The sequence below is a fragment of the Podarcis vaucheri genome (genome assembly GCF_965113315.1).
Source record: "Podarcis vaucheri genome assembly, chromosome: 10".
In the NCBI taxonomy this organism is placed as follows: domain Eukaryota; kingdom Metazoa; phylum Chordata; class Lepidosauria; order Squamata; family Lacertidae; genus Podarcis; species Podarcis vaucheri.
The window spans coordinates 65,912,388-65,939,545 of NC_138748.1; the positions used below are offsets into that span (position 1 = coordinate 65,912,388).

Genomic DNA, 27,158 nt, shown 5'->3' on the forward strand with positions numbered 1-27,158 from the left:
TGGATTTGCGCCCCCTAACCCTAACCCCCAGATGTTGCGCCCGGTGCAGCCGGCCCCCCCTGCACCCCCATGCTACGCCACTGTTAGGACTGCAGCCTTAACAGCCAAGGCTTGGTGTATAAACCTTAAAACAATAAAATAAAATTCAGTGAAATATTCAGTGAAAATAAAATTCAGTGAAATAAAATCCCAGTCTCAGACTGCAATCCCCATTTAGGATTGTGCTGTAAAACTGCTTTTGGGGATTCCACCCCTATTACTCATGCCTGCACACAGCTGCGAAATGGGTTCAATATTAAACCCCTTGGAAGGCGTCCCGACTAAACCCGCAACAAGACGGGACTTCATCCCGAAGCGCGCCTCCTTCGGGCGTGCAAAGCTGTCCCGCTTACTCGGGAGTAAGACTCATCTCTCCCATTCCGCGGGGGAATTTGCACGACGGGGACCGGAGACGCTGCGGGCGCACGGTGCGCGCTCGTGTTTGGCAACTGTGCCGGGGGATAAAAAAAAAAAAAGGTCAGCGAAGGAGCCGGCGCGCACCCTGGCACACGCTCACACACACATAGGCGCACACACGCCAAGTACAAGCGAGTGCGAGGCATGCGCATTGAGCGGATGCCATATTGGAAGGAGTGTGGAGCAGCGGCGGCGGCGGCGGCAGCGAGCGAGGCGGACGCGGATCGCGCTGGCGGGCGGCTGGCGCGGCGGGGGCTGCGCCCCTTCGACGCGGGGGAGGGATCGCCGGGGAGGGAAACTTCGCGCAGGTAAGGCGCGGCCCCGCGCAGCGGCGCGCGGACCTACCCGGGCTGCATCTAACGGAAGGTGGGGTTTTTCCCCCTCTCCCCCCTTTTTTCTTACGGAGGATGGACCGATCGCGGTGGGTTTTTTGGGGGGAGGCGGCTTCTCTCTCCCCCCCCCCGATTTTTTGGGTTTATTAGCATGCGTTCTGCTTTGCGCAGAAAAAGCTGACAAGCACCCCCCTAAAAAGCAAGTTATTGCAAAGTGATTTTTTTTTTTTTTGGATGTGTTTTAATCTCGCCGTTCTGCTCGAAGTCCGTCGTCCCCGCTTCGAATGCGCAGCCCGATCCTGTGCACGCTTACTCGGAAGTAGTAAAAGTGCCTCTCTCGTCTTTCCTCCTGCCTGAGGTTCCAGGCGGGCCGTGCTATCCTATGCATGTTAACTCGGAAATCAGCCCTTCCAAGTTCAGGGTTCTCCTACGTATTGTTGTGCGCCCGATCCTACGCATGGAGTTCTAGGTGCGCCTAAACCCGCGCTTGATTGTGGATGACATCACGCTGGGGTGCATTTATTGGGGGAGGTGTTGCGATCCAATATGCACGCTTTTTTTCCTAGGGTGGTCTGATCCATTGCATGCAACTGGACCTACTTCTGCGTAAAGATGCATCGGGTCGGCTGCTGGTTGTGTGTGCGCGCGCGGGCGGGCGCGCATTTTTCTCTGTGTTGAGGTATTCTTTTTCCTTTTGCAAGGCACGTTTTTGGATCTGTGCCCTAGCGAGTAGAGATGAGCGGAATGCGCGGCTCGTGTTTAATGTCATCGCGTGGATACTCCAGTTCCTATTTGGAAACGCGCCAGATTAACCGAAGACTGCCCCCCTACCTTTGGGGGGGGGCCCTGCTTATCTCATAAAAAAAAAATCTAATGTGATCTCGGCTTAGAATTTACTGAAAGAAAGAAAAAAGAAAAAAATACAATTTTTGAGTCAGTTTCATGGAGCGGGGGAGGGAGGGACGGGAAACTGAGACGGATCAATGGAAGACAGATTATTAGATATGGGTATAAAATCGCCCCAAACTAATTCCCGGCCCCTCCCCCCTTCATTGATTTAGTTCCCTTTATGTAACTGCGGTATAAATGGGTATTTAAAGAGGTTTGTCAGTTTCAACATGGCGGGTTTCAGGCTTCTCTACAAACTGAAAATAAACACGTCGTCCCCCCCCCCCAAAGTGGAGTAGAGGAAGGCGGAGAAATGTGTGTGTTCCAGTGTAATCTACGGCATCCTATGTAGGCACATTACTTGGGCGTAAATCCTGCGGAAATCTCTGGGGCTCCTGAGTAAGCATCTTTAGGATCCGGCTAGGATAGAGCTAGTTCCGGCTGCGATCCTAAAGACGCCGGCAGCCCGAGTTCTCTAACCTGCTGATTTTCTCGCGATCTGCTTGGGGGCGGCGGCGGTTAGAGCCGTGCAGCGCAACGCAATCCTATACATGCGCACTCAAAACTATGGATTGCACCCTCGGTTCCTCCTGGCGCGGTACGGTTTACTTCGGAGTAAGCTACACCGGATCCAACTGCAGGCAAGTGTCACTGCAACTAGGCAGACGGCCCGATCCTGGCTGCCTCAGAAGCGCACTCCCCCATTGTATCCTATGGCGCTTGCTCCGGAGTAAATGATCGCAAGTTTGGACTGAGTACAGTTCTGCATCTGCTTTTGGTTTCGGGCTCGTTTGTTGGCCAGGGATCCGTGCGGGCTGTAGCTCACAACTGCGCAACATCTGTTTGGCATGCAGACGGTTCAGTGCCTGCCATTGAAATCTTGGAGAGTCGCTGCCGGTCAGTGCCTGTTGGGTCCAACTATCTCAGCAGTATGGGCACTGACTGGCAGCGGCTGCAGGGGTGAAGCCCTGCACAACAAGTTGGGATTTACATCCAAGTAAAGGAGATGCTTTATTTATTTTTCTTAAACTTTACAAGAAAGGAGATTCCCGACTAAACACCAGGAAGACTTTTCTGACTGTAAGAGCTCTTCGCCAGCGGAACGGTCTCCTACTAGAGCTGATGGGCTCGCCTTCCTCGGAGGTTCTTAAGCAGAGGTTGGATTGCAGGTCTAACTGTATAAGGCTGCAGGATGTCCCCCGTTGTGGATGCTTTAGTTGAGATACCTGCCTTGCACGGGGGTTGGACTAGATGATCCTTGGAGGATCCCTTCCACCTCTACAATCATTGGATTCTAAGTAGACGTGGGCTGCGCACGTAGAGCTGGCAGGATCCTACCCATTTAAGATCTTATCTGCGGGAAAGCGCGTTAACGATCGACAGAGACCAAAGTCTGGGTGAGGACGCAGGGAGCGAAGCAGGCGGTGATGGTGTGGACTTTGGATCCGAATTTTTGGGGGGAGATCAGCCAAGATAGCCGTCGAATCACGGACTGGTCGGTCTCTTACTCTTGCGGAAAAACAGCAGGCTGAGCTTTTTATGAAGATGTGCCTCCGGGTTCTGGAGAAAGTCTTTGCTTGCTAGTCTGATCCCATCGTCAAGATGCAAAAAGCTTCTGGACTCCAGGGACCTTGGAAGTTGCTTTTTAACCAAGTCTAAACCATTGGAGCCAGCACTGTCTACTCTGACTGGCAGAGGCATTGGGATGCCGGAGACTGCGCCCATAAAGCTATGGAGGCGCTGCCCCACCGACCTCAGTCTACCCCCGCCTTCCTTCTTGCTTACAACCAGTGCCCTCCTCCTTTCAGTTATGCGCTGAGAGGCAGTGTCACCTAATGGGACTTGAGAGACACAGCTTCTTGGGTGACCTTGGGTCAGGCACCCATCTCCCAGCCAGACCTACCGCACAGGGCTGTTGTGAGAATGAAGGACCATCTGCACCATATTGAGCTCCTAAATAAACAGATAGATGATGATAGAGCAGAACTCCGCAGTGAATAAGACAAAATTAGCGCGAGTGGGCTCAGCGTCTCATTGGCTCTGGCGCCCCCTGCTGTTGGGCTCCCTGCCTTCTGCCCTATCAGTTCCAATGGGTACCAACTATTACAAGTCCTTTACAAATTGGAAGATGGGAAACTGCCTTGGACTAAGCCAATCCGGATTGAGCGTTATCTCTCGCCGCTCTCCATCGGGCTCCGGGCTGTCATATTCCCAGTTTTTACCTGGAGAGATATAGGGGATCCAAACTCCTGCGTGGAAAGCAGTGTCCGCTGCCCCAAATTTTGCTCTCCAAAAAAACGCATGCGGTTATGATGGGCAGCCGGGCCACGTTTTCTGGAAGGTCGAGCCTCTTTTGCCAACCCTTTGCGGTGACTACTCAGAAGTAAAAAAAAGCCCTCTCTGCGCTTGGAAAGGCTTGATCCCGGGTATGTTTGCAGGATTGCAACCTGCGTGGCCCCCAAGCGGTGTTTGTGTGTGCGCGCGCGCATCGCAGCCTTGTAGTTGGGTTACTCTGAGCAGGGTTGCAACACTACGCGCGTTTCCTTGCTTTTTAACTGCGCCCGATCCTACTACGCATGTTAGCTCGGTACCGAGGATTTGCGGGGCTGACTCCGAAGCAAAGCGCGCAATGCACGATCCTGTGTGAAAGTCCTTAGAAGCAAGCCCATTGCGTTTAGTGGCCTTTACTCCCGAGTTACCTTACGCAAAGAAGACTTGCATGCGTAAATGTTTGTTGAGGACGTAAAAAGAATGCAACTACTTAAAACAACAACGACAACAACCCCGCAATCCGATCCTATGCACTCCCTTACTCGCGGGTAGACCCCATTGAACTGAGACTTGTTTCCGAGGAAGCATGTCTGCGCTGGGAGGAGAGACGGGCGAGGAGGAAAAGGGAAAAGCGCCGCGCGGCTGAAGTTGCGCGGCGCTGCGCGAGCGCCTTCCTCTCTGGATCGGCGCAAGGAGCGCCTCGCACGAGAGCCCCGCCCTCTCTGCGTGGTAGAAAAGAAAGTGGATTTCTAAAATTATAATTCTAAAGGCGCTGGTGGGCGGCAGTCTTCTTTAAAAGCAGGGCGGAATTTCTCGCCGTTTGCTAGAGAACGAGGGTTGGGAACTTTTCCCAAAGTCATGTTTTGAGTCACTTTGCAAAAATAAAATTAAAAAAATGGAGGAGTGGGTGACTCGTGCACTAGGACATTATATATATATAATCTCGCAGATTGATCACCAGCCAACAGTGAGGCTAAGGGGGAGTCGATTTTCAGTTGTGTTGCTGGAACGGTTTTTGGTTTTGGAAGAACTTTCTGCGTTTCCTTCTTTTGCAAATTCCCATCAGCAACAAGGCAGGGGAGCCTTTTCTGTGTAAGTGGATCTGCCGCCTGCGGGATTGGATTGCAAAGCCTCGACAGAGGTCACCCTTTGCAGCCATCTGCTGTTGGAGGCACACCACATCTGCACCAGATGTGCAAGTTTCCCCCTTTTTAAAAAAATCCTCCTCAGCCAGTTGTTTCCCAGGACTTGGAGAGCCGCTACCCTTTCACAGCCTCTTCAGACTTAAAACTGGGCGTAAGGCATCACTCTTGTTTGCAAAAACGTTCGCCTTCTATGTCGTGAAAATGTTGAGATTCTCAACCCTCCAACGAGTGGTGCAGCAATAAAACTGCTAGCACCTTTGCAAAGCTAAGCAAGGTCTGATGTGGTTTCAAATTGGATGGGGAACTGCGCACGGTCTAGGGGGGAGCAGATGGAGCAAATAATAAAAAAATACTTAACTATGTATGGAAGTGAAAGCTGGACCATAAAGAAGGCTGATTGCCGAAGAATGGATGCTTTTGAATTCTGGTGCTGGAGGAGACTCTTGAGAGTCCCATGGACTGCAAGAAGATCAAACCTCTCCATTCTGAAGGAAATCAGCCCTGAGTGCTCACTGGAAGGACAGATCCTGAAGCTGAGGCTCCAATACTTTGGCCACCTCATGAGAAGAGAAGACTTCCTGGAAAAGACCCTGATGTTGGGAAAGATGGAGGGCACAAGGAGAAGGGGACGGCAGAGGACGAGATGGTTGGACAGTGTTCTCGAAGCTACCGGCATGAGTTTGACCAAACTGTGGGAGGCAGTGGAAGACAGGAGTGCCTGGCGTGCTCTGGTCCATGGGTCAAGAGTCGGACACGACTAAACAACAACAACAACTAAAAAAGAAAGAAATATTTGAAATTGAAATGCTCCCTGTGGTCACTTGGGTGCATATTCTAGCAACGCAAGTAGAATCATAGAATCATAGAATCATAGAGTTGGAAGAGACCACAAGGGCCATCGAGTCCAACCCCCTGCCAAGCAGGAAACGTAGCTCGGTTCTGGAACAGGACGGGTGAGTGTCCTGCCCCCGCCCAACATAAATCCTGGCTACACCCATGTTGAGATTCCTGCATTGCATGGGGTTAGACTAGATGACCCTTGGAAGTCCCTTCCAACTCTACAATTCTATGAACCCTCATCACTAGGGATTTTATGTGAATCTCAGTTGTGAGTGATTCAATTGCCTCAAATGCAGACGTACCAGAGGCCTCTGTTGTAAGGAGGAAAGGCTGGAGCAGCAACTCATGCAGAGATGCGTTGGGCAGACTCCTCTGGGAGGGAAGTAAATCTGGCTGTGTCTCAGCACCCAGAGTGACAGAGTCACACCTAATGCAGTAAAAGGTAGCAGAATCGCCCACCTCTCAAAGCAGCTGGTTTTCGGAAGGAAGCAAGTTCAGAACGGTAACTCATCGCAGAGACACAGTGGGCAGCCTCTTCTCTGGGTGGCTCCTTTGGACTCACAGCGCCTTTAAACTTATGTAGTTGACTCCTCACAGCATCCCTGTGTGAGGGGGGTGGCTGGAAGGGGAGCCTGGAGGGGAAATTCATCCCAGAAAGGATCATGTTGACAAAAGAGAATCTGCGAAAGTTGGGTGGAGGAGTTAGGCTGGGACCCACCTGTGTGAGCAGGTCCATGCTCTCCTCTTTCCAAGACCACAAAGCTTCGAGTGTCTCACCCCGAGGCTCTGTGTTCGAATCTCGGCATAGCCAAAGGATGACAGAGGAGAATACTGTTTCTATTGGAGTGCCAAGAAAGGGCTTGCAGCAGCAATCTAATTTTCAAAGGCTTTCAAAGCAAACTTGGTCCGGACGTGTGGCTAATTAAATAGCTGCAAGTCATTGCAGAAAAAAAGCTTTTTGGGAAGGCGTGTGGGAATTGTATCTGTGAAAAAGGACTTTCTACCCTGGTTGAAACAAAATAAAAAAATTCCTTCCAGTGGCACCTTAGACACCAACTAAGTTTGTTACTGGTATGTGCTTTCGTGTGCATGGTATCTGAAGAAGTGTGCATTCACAGGAAAGCTCATACCAATAACAAACTTAGTTGATCTCCGAGGTGTCGCTGGAAGGAATTTTTTTATTTTGTTTTGACTACGGCAGACCAACATGGCTACCTACCTCTTACTACCCTGGTGTTGCTGCTGATTCCAGAGAGGACCGCTCACATGGGGGTAGAATATATTTTTGGTTCTTCGGGCTGAACATAACCTCTGCAAGGATCTCTGGGGATTCTGCTGGGTAAGGATGGAGAGCTCTGTCATGAGACGCTTAATCTCAGAGTTATGAGTTCGAGTCCTACCCTGGGCATTGCAGGGAGTTGGAGTACATGACCCTTGTTCTCCCTTCCTCCTGCAAAGTTCTATGATTCTATTATTCCTTTCAGCGGCATCATCAGGGTGGGGGTAAAGCGCAGAAGTCTGGGGCTCAGCAGACTGAGCAGAAGCCCCTTGCAACACAGGGCTGGATTAACCACATGTTCAAATAACCCTTATTAATGTCGAAAGTGTTGCCCCCCCATAAGCCCGCCCGTAAGTCCAGAGTCTAAAATTTCCAAACCACCCCACGCCTCCTTTTATTTTTTGTTAAAAGCACATGAGTTTTCAGTAAAGATTTCTAGCGCTTCACCACTTCAAATGCTTGCCGATATTAAATTAAAAGCTAGAAAAGAACAGCACAGGAATGTTAGGGGTGGAAAAGGATTCCTCCAAGTTCTTTCAGTCGGTTCTTAAGAAAGTGGGAGCAGGAGAGAGGAAAAGGAACTCATTTCCCCCCGAACTGGCACAATATTTTGTAATATGCTGCAATGCTTTAATCTATTAATTGGTTTTGTGAATCATAAACATGGTTAATTATGGGCATCCTTTCAGCTGATTATACACTTTTAGGAAGTCCCCATTTTAAAATAGGCATCTCTGCCTCCCTTTTTTTTAACACCTAGGGAGGAACAGCCCATTCTTTTATTTATTTTACTTTTCACATAAGCATGAAAGTTTCTTTATAATGAACGGTACTGTTGTTTATTTTATTTTCCTGTAATTTTTGATATCAACTTGGAAAGAAATTAATACAATATGTTAAAATGACACAGCATAACATAAGCTCCCTCAGGTACCCTGTTCCCAAGCCATAGAAGCGCTTTTCAAGCTGAGTACTTAGAATTGTGCTTGGAAACAAATTTCTTGAAAGTAGGGATGCAGGTGGTGCTGTGGGTTAAACCACAGAGCCTAGGACTTGCCGATCAGAAGGTTGGCGGTTCGAATCCCCGTGACGGGGTGAGCTCCTGTTGCTCGGTCCCTGCTCCTGTCCACCTAGCAGTCTGAAAGCACGTCAAAGTGCAAGTAGATTAATAGGTACTGCTCCGGCGGGAAGGTAAACGGTGTTTCCATGCGCTGCTCTGGTTCGCCAGAAGCGGCTTAGTCATGCTGGCCACATGACCCGGAGGTTGTACGCCGGCTCCCTTGGCCAATAAAGCAAGATGAGCGCCGCAACCCCAGAGTCGGCCACGACTGGACCTAATGGTCAGGGGTCCCTTTACCTTTACCGTATTTCTTGAAGGGGAAATTTCATGTGTAGATTTCTCTCTCTCTCTCACACACACACCCTTAATGACAAACTTCACCAGTGGAGGTTTTCTGTGCCATGTACAACTGTAAACAGAGGTGAACCCACTTCTCCTTTGCTTCTTACAATCCTATATACACCCTTTTCAGATTTCTTGAAATCCATCTGCCTCTTCTCCATTTCCAGAGAGATGGGTATGGGGATTGCTGTGGTTAAGATAGCTTGTCTCCCATTCTAAGGGATCACTTTCCATAAGTCATTTAAAAAGCATCATTTTAAAAGCAACCGCACTCCTTGCTTTGAAACTATTGTTTTCACCTGCATGTAAATGTATGCAAATTGAATCCCTCAATGAATCAAACAAAATTCATATGCTTGATTAAAGACTCTTTAAAGCTGAGTGATGGACTTCATAATGTGTGCTACAGTCCAAACTTCATTTCGCAGGTAGAAGGAGTGCTTTTTTTAAAACTGGAGCCAAAATAGCTAGCGGTTAACAGAAGTCAGCTATGGTTTATTGGGGTTTATAGAATCCTAAGCTTGGAAATGGACCAAAAAGACACCTAGCCAACGCAGAAAATCTGCTACATCCTGGGCTGCATATACCATATTTTTTGCTCTATAAGACTCACTTTTTCCCTCCTAAAAAGTAAGGGGAAATGTGTGTGCGTCTTATGGAGCGAATGCAGGCTGCACAGCTATCCCAGAAGCCAGAACAGCAAGAGGGATTGCTGCTTTCACTGCGCAGCGATCCCTCTTGCTGTTCTGGCTTCTGAGATTCAGAATATTTTTTTCTTGTTTTCCTCCTCCAAGAACTAGGTGCGTCTTGCGGTCTGGTGCGTCTTATAGAGCGAAAAATACGGTACGTTGCTTTAAAAACTCCGATCATTAAACCTGCTCTGGGAGGGTGCAAGTAATTCAGCTCAATGAATTCATGGAGAAATAGGTTTTCTTTGGGATGTATTAGAACAGCAACTGCATTGCAATCATAGAATCCTAGAGCTGGAAGGGATCACGAGGGTCATCTATTCCAACCCCCTGCAAGGCAGGAATCTTTCTGCCCAATGCGGGGCTCGAACCCACAACCTCGAGACAAAGAATCTCGTGCTCCGCCAACTGTGTTTCATTTGGCCGGCCTTTTTATCCAAATTAATTTGCATCTCCTGGACTGAAACACATAGCAAAACATGATTTTTATTTATGGATCCTTCATTGCTCTCAAAAAACTTTTCTTTTCTCTTAGGCTGTCGGCTAATTAAATAATCCATAGCCTTTAAAAATATGTGGGGTGCATGTGTGTGTATGTTAATGTTTTTGTTTTATTACTATGTTCCCCCCCAAGATAACATATATACATAATTCCCAAAATTCCTCACATAAAATATAATATCTAAATTACAACAGCTGCTTAATTATACACTTAATTGTAAAACCCACTACCCACCACTTTCCTCCACAGCAATTTGACTTCTTTATATTTCTTTCTACCTTTCCCCCTTCCATTCTATAATAAATTATTTTTGTTACATTCTGAATGTTCCTTCTTTCTTTCTCGGTTTTGTTATTGCTTACATTTTTTATTCTAAGCCCGTTAGCATGTCATTTTCAGAACAATATTTTGACATACAATCTTTGAAATACTTCCACTCCATTCTGAACTTTTGATTTGATTGATATCTTATAATTGAAGTTAATTTTGCCAATTCTATATACTCACCTAAATGGAAATCTCAGGACACACTAACAAAGGAAGAGTAGATTTGTAAATGTTTTATTACTATGTTATGCATTTTTGTGGTTTTATATTGTAAACCACCCTGTGATTCTCGGTTGAAGGACAGTCTAGAAATCACCACCATCATCATCATCTTGCAGTACTATTCTCGGCTCAAAAACTTGCCCAAACTGCATTTACAGATGGCCATTCAACCTCTGCTTAAAAAACATCCACGGAAGGAGAGCCCACCACCTCGCGAGGAAACTGTCAGAAAGAGCATCTTTCACAAACTCCTTTCTTGTAACTTGAAGCTGTGGGTTCGAGTCCAGTGATAATGCAGAGCCATATGCTGTTTTTAGCGCGTTTCGTAACTTGACGTTTATATGAGTGCAGTTTATAAATATTATACATGAGTCATACCTCATGTTACGTTTGCTTCAGGTTGAGCGTTTTCATATATATATATATATATATATATATATATATATATATATATATGCTTTCGTAGATTTTCACGGGTACAGGAATGCAGGTTTTGGTGTCTTCGGGTGTCTTCCCGTGTAAGAGTCGGGGTGTCTGTGCGACGTTTCGACGAGGTCTCACTCGTCATCTTCAGGCTGGTGCTTTCGGCTTCTTGTTACTGGAACAGAGCAGAATCTGGTGTTTGAGTTCCTATAAATACTGTTGAGGGGTGTGGTGTATAGCCTCCAACGTTCTGGGCAGAGAGGAAGTTCCTAGATTAGTGTGCCTTTTCTTCTTTTGTTCCTTAATTACTTGAGGGATATCTTGAGTGATTTCATGAGTGATATTCTGAATACCACTGGGTGGGTCATTAAGTGTAGATTAGTTGCTAAAGCTTTCGTGTCTTGACCTCTTGAGCTTGTGAAGAGTTTTTCTGAGAAGATGGCTGTGCTGCATTTAGTTGTGCTCTGGCTTGGCTTCGTGTATAGGGGCGAGCTGTGGTTTTGTGCCTTGTGCCAGCCAGATCTGTGTAGGGATTGCAGGGGGGTGCAGCATCCGGAGGTGCCACTATAGTTTGGCTACTGGATGGAGTCTGTGATATGTCTGTGGAGAGGGTCTGGGTTTGGGTCTGGTGTGGTTGATTGGTGACGGCGTTCTGTGTGCCTCTGGTTCTGGTGTCGGTTTTTGTGGGGAGGGCTAATTTCCAGATGTCTGGCAGGCGGGACGTGTCGTCACGCTTGTTCATGTTGTGAGGGTGTTTCTCTATCTCGATGGCTTCCATGATTATTCTCTTGTGGTGATGTTCCATGTTAAAGAGCAATTTGGAATCTGCAAAATTAATTTCGTGTCCTGTTTCTTTCATGTGTTGGAAAAGAGAGGAAGTTTTTTCTTCTTTTTTGACGGCATTCTTGTGTTCTGCGATACGTGCATTTATTCGTCTGTTTGTTTGTCCAATGTACGTGGCTGGGCAGACTTTGCAGGGTATTTCATAGACCCCTTGGTTTTCCAGCTGGATTTTGTCTTTTGGGTTTCTGAGGATATTGGCTATTTTTTGGTTGGTGCAGAAGGCTGTTTTGATATTGTGTTTATGGAGGATTTTGCTGATTTTGTCTGTAGTGCCCTTGATATAAGGAAGGAGGGCCATGCCATTGTTTTCTTCTGTGTCTTGGTTTTTGGGGGGTGTTTCTTTTTGGATTAGCTTCGTAACCCTGTTTTTCTGGTATCCATTGGCGATTAACACATTTGAGAGATTCTGTAACTCAGTTGTCAAGTGGTCTTTGTCAGCCAGGCGTTTGGTTCTGGAGATGAGAGTCTTGGCTACGGAGTTTATTTGTGCAGGGTGGTGGTGTGATTGTGCATGTAAGTAGCGGTTGGTGTGTGTTTTTTTCCGGTAGATAGTGTGTCCTAGGGAGCCATCAGGTTTTTTGTAGATTAGGACGTCAAGAAAGGGGAGTTGGTTGTTGTCTTCTATTTCCATAGTGAATTGTATTTTGGGGTGTAGGCTGTTGAGATGTGTGAGGAAGCTATCTAGTTTTTCTTTCCCGTGTGGCCAAATTACAAAGGTGTCGTCAACATATCTGAGCCAAAGTTTGGGTTTGTGTTCTGACTTGTCTAAAGCATTGGTTTCAAAGTGTTCCATGTACAAATTTGCGATGACCGGTGAGAGGGGTGATCCCATAGGTGCTCCTTCTATCTGTTTGTATCTTTGTCCATTGTGGATGAAGTACGTGTTGGTTAGGCAGTGGTTGGTCAGGTCCAGGATGTATTTGGGGGGGTTGTATTTGTTTTGAATGGCTGTCAAGGCTTCATTAATGGGCACTTGAGTGAAGAGAGATACAACATCGAAGCTCACAAGTAGGTCATCGGGATGTAGGTATTGCTTCTTTATTGTTTCTATGAACTGGAAGGAGTTAGTAACGTGTGAAGCGATGGATTCTGCATAGGGCTGAAGTTGCTTAGCGAGAAATTTAGCGAGATTTTGTAGAGGTGAGCCTATGGAGCTGACTATTGGTCTGAGTGGTGTTCCTTCTTTGTGTATCTTGGGGAGACCGTAGAGTTTGGGGCATCTGGATGATTTTTCTCTGGGGATGATTCTTAGCTGGATTTCTTCACTGATAGGAGAGGCTTTTATTTTGGATTTGGTGGTTTTTTCCAGATAGGTGGTGGGATCTGTTTTTATAGGTTGGTAGGTAGGGTCTTGGAGTAGATTTGATAGTTTTGCTTGGTAGTCCGATGTGTTCATCACAACAGTGGCGTTGCCTTTGTCTGCTGGGAGAATGATTATGTTGTTGTCTTTCCTCAGGTTGGTGAGTGCTTTCTGTTCTTCTTTGTGTAAATTGCTTCTGGGTGGTTTGCTGGAGCAGAGGATGTTGGTGACTTCAAGTCTGATTTTATTGGCTTCATCTGGGTCGATTTTGGTCAGGCTAGCTTCGACTCCACATATGATGTTTTCCGTGGGGATGCGTCTCCTGACAGGATCCTCACCCCAACTGAAACCAAAGTACTCTCCAAAGGTTTCAACTTTGCAGTCGCCCCGAGACGCATCCCCACGGAAAACATCATATGCGGAGTCGAAGCTAGCCTGACCAAAATCGACCCAGATGAAGCCAATAAAATCAGACTTGAAGTCACCAACATCCTCTGCTCCAGCAAACCACCCAGAAGCAATTTACACAAAGAAGAACAGAAAGCACTCACCAACCTGAGGAAAGACAACAACATAATCATTCTCCCAGCAGACAAAGGCAACGCCACTGTTGTGATGAACACATCGGACTACCAAGCAAAACTATCAAATCTACTCCAAGACCCTACCTACCAACCTATAAAAACAGATCCCACCACCTATCTGGAAAAAACCACCAAATCCAAAATAAAAGCCTCTCCTATCAGTGAAGAAATCCAGCTAAGAATCATCCCCAGAGAAAAATCATCCAGATGCCCCAAACTCTACGGTCTCCCCAAGATACACAAAGAAGGAACACCACTCAGACCAATAGTCAGCTCCATAGGCTCACCTCTACAAAATCTCGCTAAATTTCTCGCTAAGCAACTTCAGCCCTATGCAGAATCCATCGCTTCACACGTTACTAACTCCTTCCAGTTCATAGAAACAATAAAGAAACAATACCTACATCCCGATGACCTACTTGTGAGCTTGGATGTTGTATCTCTCTTCACTCAAGTACCCATTAATGAAGCCTTGACAGCCATTCAAAACAAATACAACCCCCCCAAATACATCCTGGACCTGACCAACCACTGCCTAACCAACACGTACTTCATCCACAATGGACAAAGATACAAACAGATAGAAGGAGCACCTATGGGATCACCCCTCTCACCGGTCATCGCAAATTTGTACATGGAACACTTTGAAACCAATGCTTTAGACAAGTCAGAACACAAACCCAAACTTTGGCTCAGATATGTTGACGACACCTTTGTAATTTGGCCACACGGGAAAGAAAAACTAGATAGCTTCCTCACACATCTCAACAGCCTACACCCCAAAATACAATTCACTATGGAAATAGAAGACAACAACCAACTCCCCTTTCTTGACGTCCTAATCTACAAAAAACCTGATGGCTCCCTAGGACACACTATCTACCGGAAAAAAACACACACCAACCGCTACTTACATGCACAATCACACCACCACCCTGCACAAATAAACTCCGTAGCCAAGACTCTCATCTCCAGAACCAAACGCCTGGCTGACAAAGACCACTTGACAACTGAGTTACAGAATCTCTCAAATGTGTTAATCGCCAATGGATACCAGAAAAACAGGGTTACGAAGCTAATCCAAAAAGAAACACCCCCCAAAAACCAAGACACAGAAGAAAACAATGGCATGGCCCTCCTTCCTTATATCAAGGGCACTACAGACAAAATCAGCAAAATCCTCCATAAACACAATATCAAAACAGCCTTCTGCACCAACCAAAAAATAGCCAATATCCTCAGAAACCCAAAAGACAAAATCCAGCTGGAAAACCAAGGGGTCTATGAAATACCCTGCAAAGTCTGCCCAGCCACGTACATTGGACAAACAAACAGACGAATAAATGCACGTATCGCAGAACACAAGAATGCCGTCAAAAAAGAAGAAAAAACTTCCTCTCTTTTCCAACACATGAAAGAAACAGGACACGAAATTAATTTTGCAGATTCCAAATTGCTCTTTAACATGGAACATCACCACAAGAGAATAATCATGGAAGCCATCGAGATAGAGAAACACCCTCACAACATGAACAAGCGTGACGACACGTCCCGCCTGCCAGACATCTGGAAATTAGCCCTCCCCACAAAAACCGACACCAGAACCAGAGGCACACAGAACGCCGTCACCAATCAACCACACCAGACCCAAACCCAGACCCTCTCCACAGACATATCACAGACTCCATCCAGTAGCCAAACTATAGTGGCACCTCCGGATGCTGCACCCCCCTGCAATCCCTACACAGATCTGGCTGGCACAAGGCACAAAACCACAGCTCGCCCCTATACACGAAGCCAAGCCAGAGCACAACTAAATGCAGCACAGCCATCTTCTCAGAAAAACTCTTCACAAGCTCAAGAGGTCAAGACACGAAAGCTTTAGCAACTAATCTACACTTAATGACCCACCCAGTGGTATTCAGAATATCACTCATGAAATCACTCAAGATATCCCTCAAGTAATTAAGGAACAAAAGAAGAAAAGGCACACTAATCTAGGAACTTCCTCTCTGCCCAGAACGTTGGAGGCTATACACCACACCCCTCAACAGTATTTATAGGAACTCAAACACCAGACTCTGCTCTGTTCCAGTAACAAGAAGCCGAAAGCACCAGCCTGAAGATGACGAGTGAGACCTCATCGAAACGTCGCACAGACACCCCGACTCTTACACGGGAAGACACCCGAAGACACCAAAACCTGCATATATGTGTGTGTGTATATACATATATATATATGCAGGTTTTGGTGTCTTCGGGTGTCTTCCCGTGTAAGAGTCGGGGTGTCTGTGCGACGTTTCGACGAGGTCTCACTCGTCATCTTCAGGCTGGTGCTTTCGGCTTCTTGTTACTGGAACAGAGCAGAGTCTGGTGTTTGAGTTCCTATAAATACTGTTGAGGGGTGTGGTGTTTATAGGGACTCAAACACCAGACTCTGCTCTGTTCCAGTAACAAGAAGCCGAAAGCACCAGCCTGAAGATGACGAGTGAGACCTCGTCGAAACGTCGCACAGACACCCCGACTCTTACACGGGAAGACACCCGAAGACACCAAAACCTGCATTCCTGTACCCGTGAAAATCTACGAAAGCAAATATATATATATGTGTATATATATATATGTATATATATATATAAACACCCTCACAACATGAACAAGCGTGACGACACGTCCCGCCTGCCTGACATCTGGAAATTAGCCCTCCCCACAAAAACCGACACCAGAACCAGAGGCACACAGAACGCCGTCACCAATCAACCACACCAGACCCAAACCCAGACCCTCTCCACAGACATATTACAGACTCCATCCAGTAGCCAAACTATAGTGGCACCTCCGGATGCTGCACCCCCCTGCAATCCCTACACAGATCTGGCTGGCACAAGGCACAAAATTACAGCTCGCCCCTATACACGAAGCCAAGCCAGAGCACAACTAAATGCAGCACAGCCATCTTCTCAGAAAAACTCTTCACAAGCTCAAGAGGTCAAGACACGAAAGCTTTAGCAACTAATCTACACTTAATGACCCACCCAATGGTATTCAGAATATCACTCATGAAATCACTCAAGATATCCCTCAAGTAATTAAGGAACAAAAGAAGAAAAGGCACACTAATCTAGGAACTTCCTCTCTGCCCAGAACGTTGGAGGCTATACACCACACCCCTCAACAGTATTTATAGGAACTCAAACACCAGATTCTGCTCTGTTCCAGTAACAAGAAGCCGAAAGCACCAGCCTGAAGATGACGAGTGAGACCTCGTCGAAACGTCGCCCAGACACCCCGACTCTTACACGGGAAGACACCCGAAGACACCAAAACCTGCATTCCTGTACCCGTGAAAATCTACGAAAGCAAATATATGTGTGTGTGTGTATATATATATATATATATATATATATATATATATATATATATGTGTGTGTGTATATGTATATATTTGTGTGTGTATATATATATATATGTGTGTGTGTGTATATATATATATGTAAATTTTATTGATTTTAACATATAATTTATAAAATGTACCATAAAACGTATCACTTATACAATCTTTTTAGACTTCCATCAGCACCTCTGATGATCCACCTTTTTAACCACTTCTTATGCCATTCTTAACTTTATATTGCCTTTGCATCTCTTAACAAATCGTCCTCCCCCTTATCCATTTTTGCAAAACTTCCAATAATACTCCTCACAAAACGTCTTACAAACCTACAAACGTCGTCTGATCTTCACAAATACTTTTCAGATAGTCCATCAATTTACTCTTCTGTGAATTTCTGGTCCCGCCGGTTTCGAATCCTTCCTGTTAGTTTATCTAGTTCTGCATAGTCCATTAACTTCATCCTCCATTCTTCAATCGTCGGTAATTCTTCTTGCTTCCATTTCTGGGCCAATAATATTCTTGCTGCTGTTATTGCATGTTAAAAGAGCTTACATTCATTTCTATTTATATCACGCCCAACAATGCCTCGTAAAAATGCTTCTGGTTTCTTTATAAATGTATAACAGGTTGAGCATTTTCAGGTTGCTTCCCGCGGCGACTCGGAAGTACCGGGTTACTTCTGGGTTTCGCCCCATGCGCAGACGCACAAAATGACGTCATGCGCAGAAGCGGCGAATCGCGACACGCGCAGATGCGGGTTGCGTTCTGCTCATGTTGCAAATGGGCCTCCAGAACGGATCCCGTTCGCAACCAGAGGTACCACAGTATAACCTTTGACAACAAGAGTCACAGAAACCTCGTGTCAGAGGAGGTTCCAAACTTCAGAGGAGGTCTGGGGCTTGCACTTATAGCTGGAAGCAGGAGGGACCCCCAAGCTGGTGAGCCTGGCGATTGGGACCCCTGCATAGGATGATGGCTGTGTGGGAGTGTTGGGAGAGGGCAGGAGACAAGTTTGTCATGCACCCATGGCCATCATACCATAGCTGCAACGTCAAGGGACGACTCCTATGATAGACTTCTCTGCAAGCAGCCTCTGGAAATTCTGTGTCTCCACGTTTATTTGTCGACAGAGAAATCAAGAGGGGCTGCGCCACTGAATTTCTTCAGCGGGGGGGTGAGAAATTCTCCCATCAGTTTTTTGCAGGCGGGGATCGCCGTTAGTGGCGGCAGTTTGCGCAGCTTATATCTCTCTCCGCCCCCCACACTCAGCATTTTTTTGTGGAGGGAGATGTTTCAATTTTAGAGAAATGGTACAAAGTTAGGAACAAAACTCACCTGTCAGGTGGCGGTAAGGGACCTGGCAACCCCAAATGTTTGGCCAAGGCCGGACAAAATTTGTTTGCCCTGGATCACGTGGCTAGGTCTGGACTCTTGATTGGACGGGATTGGACTAGATCCGTTCCCACTCTGCAATTCTATGATTCTAAGAATCTGCAAAGTCAGAACGTGTTTCTAAGTGGGAAAGGTCTGTCCCCCCCCATCCTCACCATCTTCTGCCACAAATTACCCAGAAGCTTTCAGGGTATCTCGTCACTCAAGCCAATGTTGGTGGTACTCTTGAGTAGATTCATTGAGGTTAATGGGCATGATGACTTAAGTTAGGACCATTCATTTTGGTGGGGTTGCTCCAAGTATATTTGGAGATAATCTTTTGCTCTGAGGGCCAGGTGATGTGAAAGAGAGCAGAGGGAGGGAAATGTAGATTGATTACTGAAAGGTCTTCTTTCTCGCCACAGGAAGGCTGTGCTTCGTGATGATGAATTAGGACTCAGAGAATCCTTTCTCTGAGCAATGGAGACAAGAGGGTCTGTGATCTTCAGCATGACTGAGACTCGGCGCCTTTCCTTGGACGAAAATACAGACCTAGCCAACGGAGATGCTGAACAGTTTGATTCAGGTGGGCTTTTTATTTTTGGCTAAGCTTTATGAGCTGGTGTACTGTAGCAGTTAAGATGATGATGATGATGATGATGATTTTATCTATACCCCACCCTCCCCAGCCAAGACCAGGCCCAGGGCGGCTAACGCCAGATATAAAAACAATTGATTAAAATACAACTTAGAAACAAGATTAAAGTACAACATTAAATTGCAGCCACATTTCAGTAGAAACTCAAATCAAAAACTTTTGGGGGATGAAAACGTCAACTCTTCACCAAGGCCAACTATCCAGACTGGTCGTACGTGGGCCAGAAAAAAGCCAGCCAACAAGTGTTGGAAGGAGCCATGTGTGGCTAGATTCAAGTCCCTACTCAGCTGTGAAGGTCGCCAGGCAACCTTGAGCCAATCCCAAACTCTTGGCCTAGCCTACCTCACAGGGATGTTGTGATTAGTGGCAGGCTAGGGGAGAACAGTAACACTCTGCCCTGACCAATCGGAAGAGAGCTGGGATATAAATAAATACAGCTAATACACAGGGATGGAGAAATCTGTGCATTTTGGTTGCTCTCCATTTCCCAATTTTAAATTCGCTTCCCTGCATCAGTTTGAAATTATTATTATTGTTATTATTAAAAGTTCTCACAAAATGTTAAGGAAAGTGGGGTATGTGAAGTTGCTCATTAATGCTCGGCTCCTGGGCAGCAGGCCCACATGGTCACTGCTTTCCCCAACCACCCGGTGAGGCATAGCACATTTTGAAAGTACTTCTCACAGCGCATTGTTAAACTATGGAATTCCCTCCCACTGGCCGCAGGGATGGTCACCAGCATAAAGGTAAAGGGAACCCTGACCATTAGGTCCAGTCATGGCAGACTCTGGAGTTGCAGCGCTCATCTTGCTTTATTGGCCGAGGGAGCCGGCGTACAGCTTCCGGGTCATGTGGCCAGCATGACTAAGCCGCTTCTGGCGAACCAGAGCAGCGCACGGAAACACCGTTTACCTTCCCGCCGGAGCAGTACCTATTTATCTACTTGCACTTTGACGTGCTTTCGAACTGCTAGGTTGGCAGGAGCAGGGACCGAGCAACGGGAGCTTAACCTGGTGTGGGGATTCGAACCTCCGACCTTCTGATCGGCAAGTCCTAGGCTCTGTGGTTTAACCCACAGCGCCACCCGCATCCCTGGTCACCACCTAGATGGCTTTAAAAGAGGGTTAGACAAATTCATGGAGGAGAGGACCATCTCAGGCTGCTCGTGTGCTCTGCCTCCACACTTCTGAATACCAGTCACTGGAAGCCGTAGGAGGAGGGGGGGGTCTTGTGTTCGAATCCTGCTTGCCGGTTTCCCACAGGCATCTGGTTGGCCACTGTGAGAACAGGATTCTGGACTAGATGGGCCATTGGCCTGATTCAGCAGACTCTTCTTATGCTCTTATGCTGATTTAAATTCTAGATTTATTTTATTTTATTTTATTTTTAAAATTGAATCTATACATGTACAGCCATACCTCGGGTTGAAGTAGCTTCAAGTTACCGTATTTTTCGCCCTATAGGGCGCACTGGCCCATAGGGCGCACTTAGGGTTTTTTTTGGGGGGGGAATAAAGGGGAAAAATTATTCCCCCCCCCAGGCGCGGGGCTGGGGCGGGGGAAGCCCGACTTTTCCCCGACCCCAGCCCCCAGAACAGGCTGCTATCCACAAGCCTTGGGAGCCCGCTGGAACTCCCGCCGGGCTCCCCAGGCTTGTGGATATCTGCCTGAAGACCGGGGCGCTCTGCTCAGCACGCCCCGGGCTTCGGGCTGCAGGCTGCTGTCCGCAAGCCTTGGGAGCCCGGCGGGAAGTCGCGCCGGGCTCCGCAGGCTTGCGGATAGCTTCCTGAAGCCTGCATTTGCCCCATAGGACGCACACACATTTCACCTTCATTTTTGGAGGGGAAAAAGTACGTCCTATAGGGCGAAAAATACGGTAAGTATTTTCGGGTTGCGCTCTCTGGCGACCTGGGAGTAACGGAGCGCGTTACTTCTGGGTTTCGCCTCTCGCGCATGCGCAGACGCTCAAAATGATGTCACGCGCATGCGCAGAAGTGGCGAAACGCGACCTGCGCACATGTTATGTTTACTTCAGGATGCAAATGGGGCTCCGGAATGGATCCCGTTCGTATCCAGAGGTACCACTGTACATTAGCACACACAAAATTTATGCAAATCTTTTGTGCCTTTCTCCTTTGTTTCCTGTGGCGATACATTCCCTCTTTTTTTGATGATGTAGAAAAGGCTAGCCTAACAGAAGCCCACCTTTTCGTGGAGCAGACAGAGTTGACTAAGTACCAGAGCTGATAAACAGCTAATGTTGTGCCACTAAACGTATTAGAGAAGCAAGGAAAGTGACTGAAAGGCAACTAAGCAAAGCTATTCAAATCTGCTTCTAATGAGCCTATTCGCTCATTCTTCATTTTCTCACATAACTTGTACAACACAAGACCTCCTTGCTGACTTGAACACATAACATATGTGTTTTTGTTTTATAGTGTGGTGTAGTGGTTAAGAGTGGTAGTCACGTAATCTGGGAAACCGGGTTCGTGTCTCCGCTCCTCCACATGCAGCTGCTGGGTGACCTTGGGCCAGTCACACTTCTTTCAAGTCTCTCAGCCCCACTCACCCCACAGAGTGTTTGTTGTGGGGGAGGAAGGGAAAGGAGAATGTTAGGCGCTTTGAGACTCCTTAAAGGGAGTGAAAGGCGGGATATCAAATCCAAACTCTTCTTCTTCTTCTATTAAGCAGATGAAAGTTCAAATTCCGAAGACGTTGATTTCAACTGGGATGAATACTTGGAAGAGACAGGATCTTGCGCTGCCCCTCACACTTCGTTTAAGCACGTAGGTATTTTTTGCCTGGTGTTTCTGGTCCTCATTACCAATGATGAAACCTTGAAAACAGTGTTAGAAACTCAGATATCTCAGCCAGGTGCCAAATGGCTCCTTAAACCAGTTGCCAAAACAGAATGTCTAGTTGCCATTTTGGGGGCAAGAGAGCTTTAAAGTCTTACTTTTCAAATGACTGGGATTGATTCTCAGTTAAACATCTGGCAAGTTCAGATGACGACCTTGAGCTCCGTTGAGAAGAAGAAAAGTCACTTGATCCAGGGACGGTTCACATGAATATTGGCCCATTCTGACCTCTTTTCTTAATGGTGACTGCTCCTGCTCCAGAAATCTGATTGTGCAGATAAAATATAACAGATAGATTTCTACAGGATGGGATATGAGTGTGTGGAAACAGTCCAGATCCAATGATCCCCAGATGGTGGAGTTGTCAGGCACAATCCTGGCACCCAGGGATCTTCTCTTGGTCGCAGGCCGTCGAAAACCAGGTGCAAAATGTTCCTGACACTTGGCTAATTTCGAACACTGCTTGAAAACATGGTGCCTAGTTAGACACTGGAATCCGCTCCCATGAGCGGTAACGATACCCACCAATGCAAACGGCTTTTCAGTGTGCACCTCCACAGGCACATACCTCCACATGTGGTGGGAGTGCTCCAAAATCCATTGTGGACAACAGCCACACGAGAAATATGGAAAATAACTAAGCAAGTATTAGACATCACCCCAGAATTGGCCCTACTAAACATCTTCCAAGACAACAATGCCCATTTACACCACAAAGAACTCATAACCCTCCTACTTGCAGCAGCCAGAAACACCATAACCAGACACTGGAGAGACCTGTCAGGAGTAAGCATGGACCAATGGTACCAAATAGTATGGGAAACAGCCCTACTAGAAAAATTAACTAATAAACTGAAACTGACATGGGGACAAACAGAAGAAGGCGCCTTCACCCCGGTATGGCTCCCCTTTATCACATCACAGCCCAACAAGACAATGACAATAATCCACCAACAACATACAAATCAATACGGCTAACCTGATCCAAAACACCCACCCACCTCGCTCACACATGAAAACAAAGATCACCACAGCCAATCACAAACAAACAACCACACCCTAGGCCAACCCCAACCTCTCTCACCACCAAAGGAACACAAGTGAACAGCACAAGCAACGCTGACACCGAGTCCTACATGTTGGGATACTGCCAGGGAAATAAAGTCCATCATGGCCCCAAGCCGTCTGCCGGATGATCCATCGATCTCCCGTAGGCACGCAGTATCAGCTATTAGCGACATGAGTTTCTAGGGGAAAAAAACTTGCCACATTCTAGAGCCCATTCACACTCTATCAGCAGATAATGCACAGCCAAAAGTTGCACGCAGGAGAGCATTATTTACAAGCTTTATTCAGCGTTGATCAGAACAGAGAAAAACATGACTGCCTGCGACAGTGTCTCCGACAGAGAGAGAAACGAAAGCAATAGCAAACATAAACATCCTGTGAACAGGACATGCGCAGACTCTGACTCACAAAGCCTGCTCCCTTTTAAGGTGGAACGGAAATATCCTAACACTACATACATTAAGCATAACAGAAACATTGCCACCCACCCCCACCCATTTTCCCTCCCTCCACCCCCTTTTTTTCCCTCCCCCTAATGTCTCAACAAATGAAATGGTTTTGTAAAAATATTACACGGAAAAAATACAAGAGACATTACACAAACTTCTGTAAAACAAGATAATCTTCAATGTGTTAGACAAATTCACGGAGGATAAGGCTATGTTCTAGCACCGCTGCCTGAGGCAGTATTTTTCTGAATACCAGTTATTCAGAGTGCACCTGAGAATGCTGTTGCTCTCAGGTCTTGCTTGTGGAAAGCCCACAGGCCTATGGTTAACTACTGTGAGAAGGGATGTGGGTGGCGCTGTGGTCTAAACCACTGAGCCTCTTGGGCTTGCCTGTCAGAAGGTTGGCGGTTCGAATCCCCGCAATGGGGTGAGCTCCCGTTGCTCGGTCCCAGCTCCTGCCAACCTAGCAGTTCGAAAGCATACCAGTGCAAGTAGATAAACAGATGTACTACTGCAGCAGGAAGCAATACAGCGTCAGACAATACTAGGTCTAGAAACATTTAGACCTGCACATTTGTAAAGGCTGTTCTAATAATAACAGTAATAGTAATAGTAATAATAGTGATAAAAAAAAATATTTATACCCTGCCCTCCCTGGCCAGAACCGGGCTCAGGGCGGCTAACACCAGTAAAATTACAATAGAAACATAATAGGGGGCAAAACAAAACAAAACAAAATAAAAACCCAATTTAAAATACAGGTTAAAATGCTATTTAAAAAGCAGCCTCATTTTAAAAGTAGCCCATAGATCAAAACCATAAGGGGAGGGAAACATAAGGGTCAGACTGAGTCCGAACCAAAGGCCAGGCGGAACAGCTCTGTCTTGCAGGCCCTGCAGAAATAAATCAAGTCCCGCAGGGCCCTAGTCTCTTGTGACAGAGCGTTCCACCATGTCGGGGCCAGTACTGAAAAGGCCCTAGCCCTAGTTGAGACCAATCTAACCACCTTGTGACTTGTGATCTCCAAAATGTTGTCATTTGTGGACCTTAAGGTCCTCCGCGGGGCATACCAGGAGAGGCGGTCCCGTAGGTACGAGGGTCCTAGGCTGCATAGGGCTTTAAAGTCAAAACCAGCACCTTAAACCTGACCCTGTACTCCACTGGGAGCCAGTGCAGCTGGTAAAGCACTGGATGAATGTGATCCCGCAGCAAGGACCCCGTAAGGAGCCTCGCCGCGGCATTCTGCTCCTGCTGGAGTTCTAGAGGAATTGTATCTTGCTTCCTTCTTGTTCCTTAAGCTAAAGCAACCCTGTTTCTTTCTCCTTTTGGGGAAGGTGGAAGTCAGCCTCCAGAGCAGTTTCCAACCTGGCATGAAGCTAGAAGTGGCCAACAAACACAACCCAGAGACCTACTGGGTGGCAACTATCATCACCACATGCGGACAGCTCTTGCTGCTGCGTTACTGCGGCTACGAAGACGACCGCAGAGCTGATTTCTGGTGCGACGTGATGACAGCCGATCTCCACCCTGTGGGTTGGTGCACCCAGAACAACAAAGTTCTCATGCCTCCAAATGGTAAGTCTGGCATCTTGATACGGATATGTTGGCCAAGATCTTCCACTTTCTAGGGATGCGTTGTGCCTCTGCCAGTGTGTAGTGGGTAAGAGCGGTAGTCTCGTAATCTGGGGAACTGGGTTCGCGTCTCCGCTCTTCCACACGCAGCTGCTGGATGACCTTGGGCCAGTCACACTTCTCTGAAGTCTCTCAGCCCCACTCACCTCACAGAGTGTTTGTTGTGGGGGAGGAAGGGAAAGGAGAATGTTAGCCGCTTTGAGACTCCTTAAAGGGAGTGAAAAGCGGGATATCAAATCCAAACTCTTCTTCTTCTTCTTCTGCCTGCAAATTTTGATCATCGGCAAGCTACGTCGGGCTGAAACGAACTGCCACCGCAAAAATTACTTCAGTGTAGAAGGGCCATAGCTTAGGATTGCTGTAGGGGTGGAGGAGAAATGTGATTAATTCATTCATTTATTGAACGGTGAGCTCCCGTTGCTCAGTCCCTGCTCCTGCCAACCTAGCAGTTTGAAAGCACATCAAAGTTCCCTATCCCTCCACTAGCACTCTGTTCTTGGCTTGTCAACAGTGTGGTGTAGTGGTTAGAGTGTTGTACTCTGACCAGGGATTCCAGGGTTCAAATCCTCCCTCAGCCATGAAGCTCTCTGGACCAGCCATAGTCTCTGCCCAACCTGCCCCACAGTTGTGGGGAAGACAACATGGGGTACAGAGGTATCATGTAGGTTGGTGAGAGTGTGGTGCTGATAACGTCAAAGTTGCAGGTTCGATTCCTGCGTATTCCTGCATTGCAAGGGGCTTGGACTAGAAGTCTGGGTTTCCCAAACTTGGGACTCCAACTGTTTTTGGACTACAATTCCCATCATCCCTGCCCACTGGTCTTGCTAGCTACGGATGATGGGAGTTGTAGTCCAAAAACAGCCGGGGACCCAAGTTTGGGAAACCTTGGATTAGATGATCCTCAGGGTCTCAACTCTACAGTTCTACGTCCACCAGTTTGAGCGCCTTGGAAGAAACGTAGGATATGAACGACATGATAAATAAATTCCCATCATAGGTGGCAAATGCCCAAGACATTTTGCTCTTCTGGGCAAAGGACTGGATGGTGCCCCATCCATATTCTGCATACAGAATCCAACTGGAATGAAAAGCTGCCTCACTTTGCCCAGTGATAGAGCCGGCCCTGGGCATGGGCTTGCCATAGCTTACGAGCTTCGTGGTAAACAACCAGAGGAATATAGGAAGTTTCCTTCTACCAGTTAAGACCATTGGTCTATCTACCTCAGTAGATAGCATGCCAGAGTGGTGCATGCTCTGGTTATCTCCCGCTTGGACTACTGCAATGCGCTCTATGTGGGGCTACCTTTGAAGGTGACCCGGAAACTGCAACTAATCCAGAATGCGGCAGCTAGACTGGTGACTGGGAGTGGCCGCCAAGACCACATAATACCAGTCCTGAGAGACCTACAATGGCTCCCAGTACGTTTCTGAGCACAATTCAAAGTGTTGGTGCTGACCTTTAAAGCCCTAAATTTAAAGCCTCGGCCCAGTATACCTGAAGGAGCATCTCCACCCCCATCATTCTACCCAGACACTGAGGTCCAGCGCTGAGGACCTTCTGGCGGTTCCCTCACTGTGAGAAGCCAAGTTACGGGGAACCAGGCAGAGGGCCTTCTCGGTAGTGGCGCCCGCCCTGTGGAACGCCCTCCCACCAGATGTCAAAGAGAAGAACAACTACCAGACTTTTAGAAGACATCTGAAGGCAGCCCTGTTTAGGGAAGCTTTTAATGTTTAATAGGTTATTGTATTTTAGTATTCTTTTGGAAGCCGCCCAGAGTAGCTGGGGAAACCTAGCCAGATGTGTGGGGTATAAATAATATATTATTATTATTATTATTATTATTATTATTATTATTATTATTATTATTGGCAACTCTGACTGGCAGCGGCTCTCCAAGGTTTCTGACAGGGAGTTTTCCCCAATCCTGCCTGGAGATGGCGGGGATTGAATTGGGGACGTTCTGCCCCCAGCCCTGCTTCATCGAAAGAAATTTGACTGCCCTGTGCAACAACTTCCAAATAATTTGCGAGCAGACCAGGCAAGAAGTGGTGTGAAATGCCCGGACTTCATCCAAACAGCAGGCGCCAAATGAACGGCATTTAATGACTTCTAAGTAATATTGTGGCTGCAGCCAAATACCGAGTGGAAATTTATGGAAGATTTAATGAATGAATATTTTGCGCCCGTTCAGTTCTTCTCGGGTAGTAAATGATTTAGCAGTGTGC

At 47.0% G+C, this 27,158-nt stretch overlaps 1 protein-coding gene across 3 annotated transcripts in view; it reads left to right on the forward strand.

Annotated features, from left to right (window-relative positions):
• Positions 1–668: 668 nt before the first annotated feature.
• The window catches only part of SFMBT2 (Scm like with four mbt domains 2), a 77,578-nt gene continuing 51,088 nt past the window's right edge, over positions 669–27,158 (forward strand). Inside the window, exons 1-4 of one of the 3 annotated variants that reach the window (XM_082238804.1) lie at positions 669–764; positions 18,694–18,854; positions 21,617–21,711; positions 24,635–24,875. In XM_082238804.1, coding sequence (XP_082094930.1) covers positions 18,749–18,854; positions 21,617–21,711; positions 24,635–24,875 — 442 coding nt within the window. In that variant the 5' untranslated portion in view covers positions 669–764; positions 18,694–18,748. Of the gene's footprint in view, positions 765–17,694; positions 18,855–21,616; positions 21,712–24,634; positions 24,876–27,158 lie in introns of those variants that run through there. The other 2 variants (XM_082238805.1, XM_082238803.1) reach the window with 2 other exon arrangements.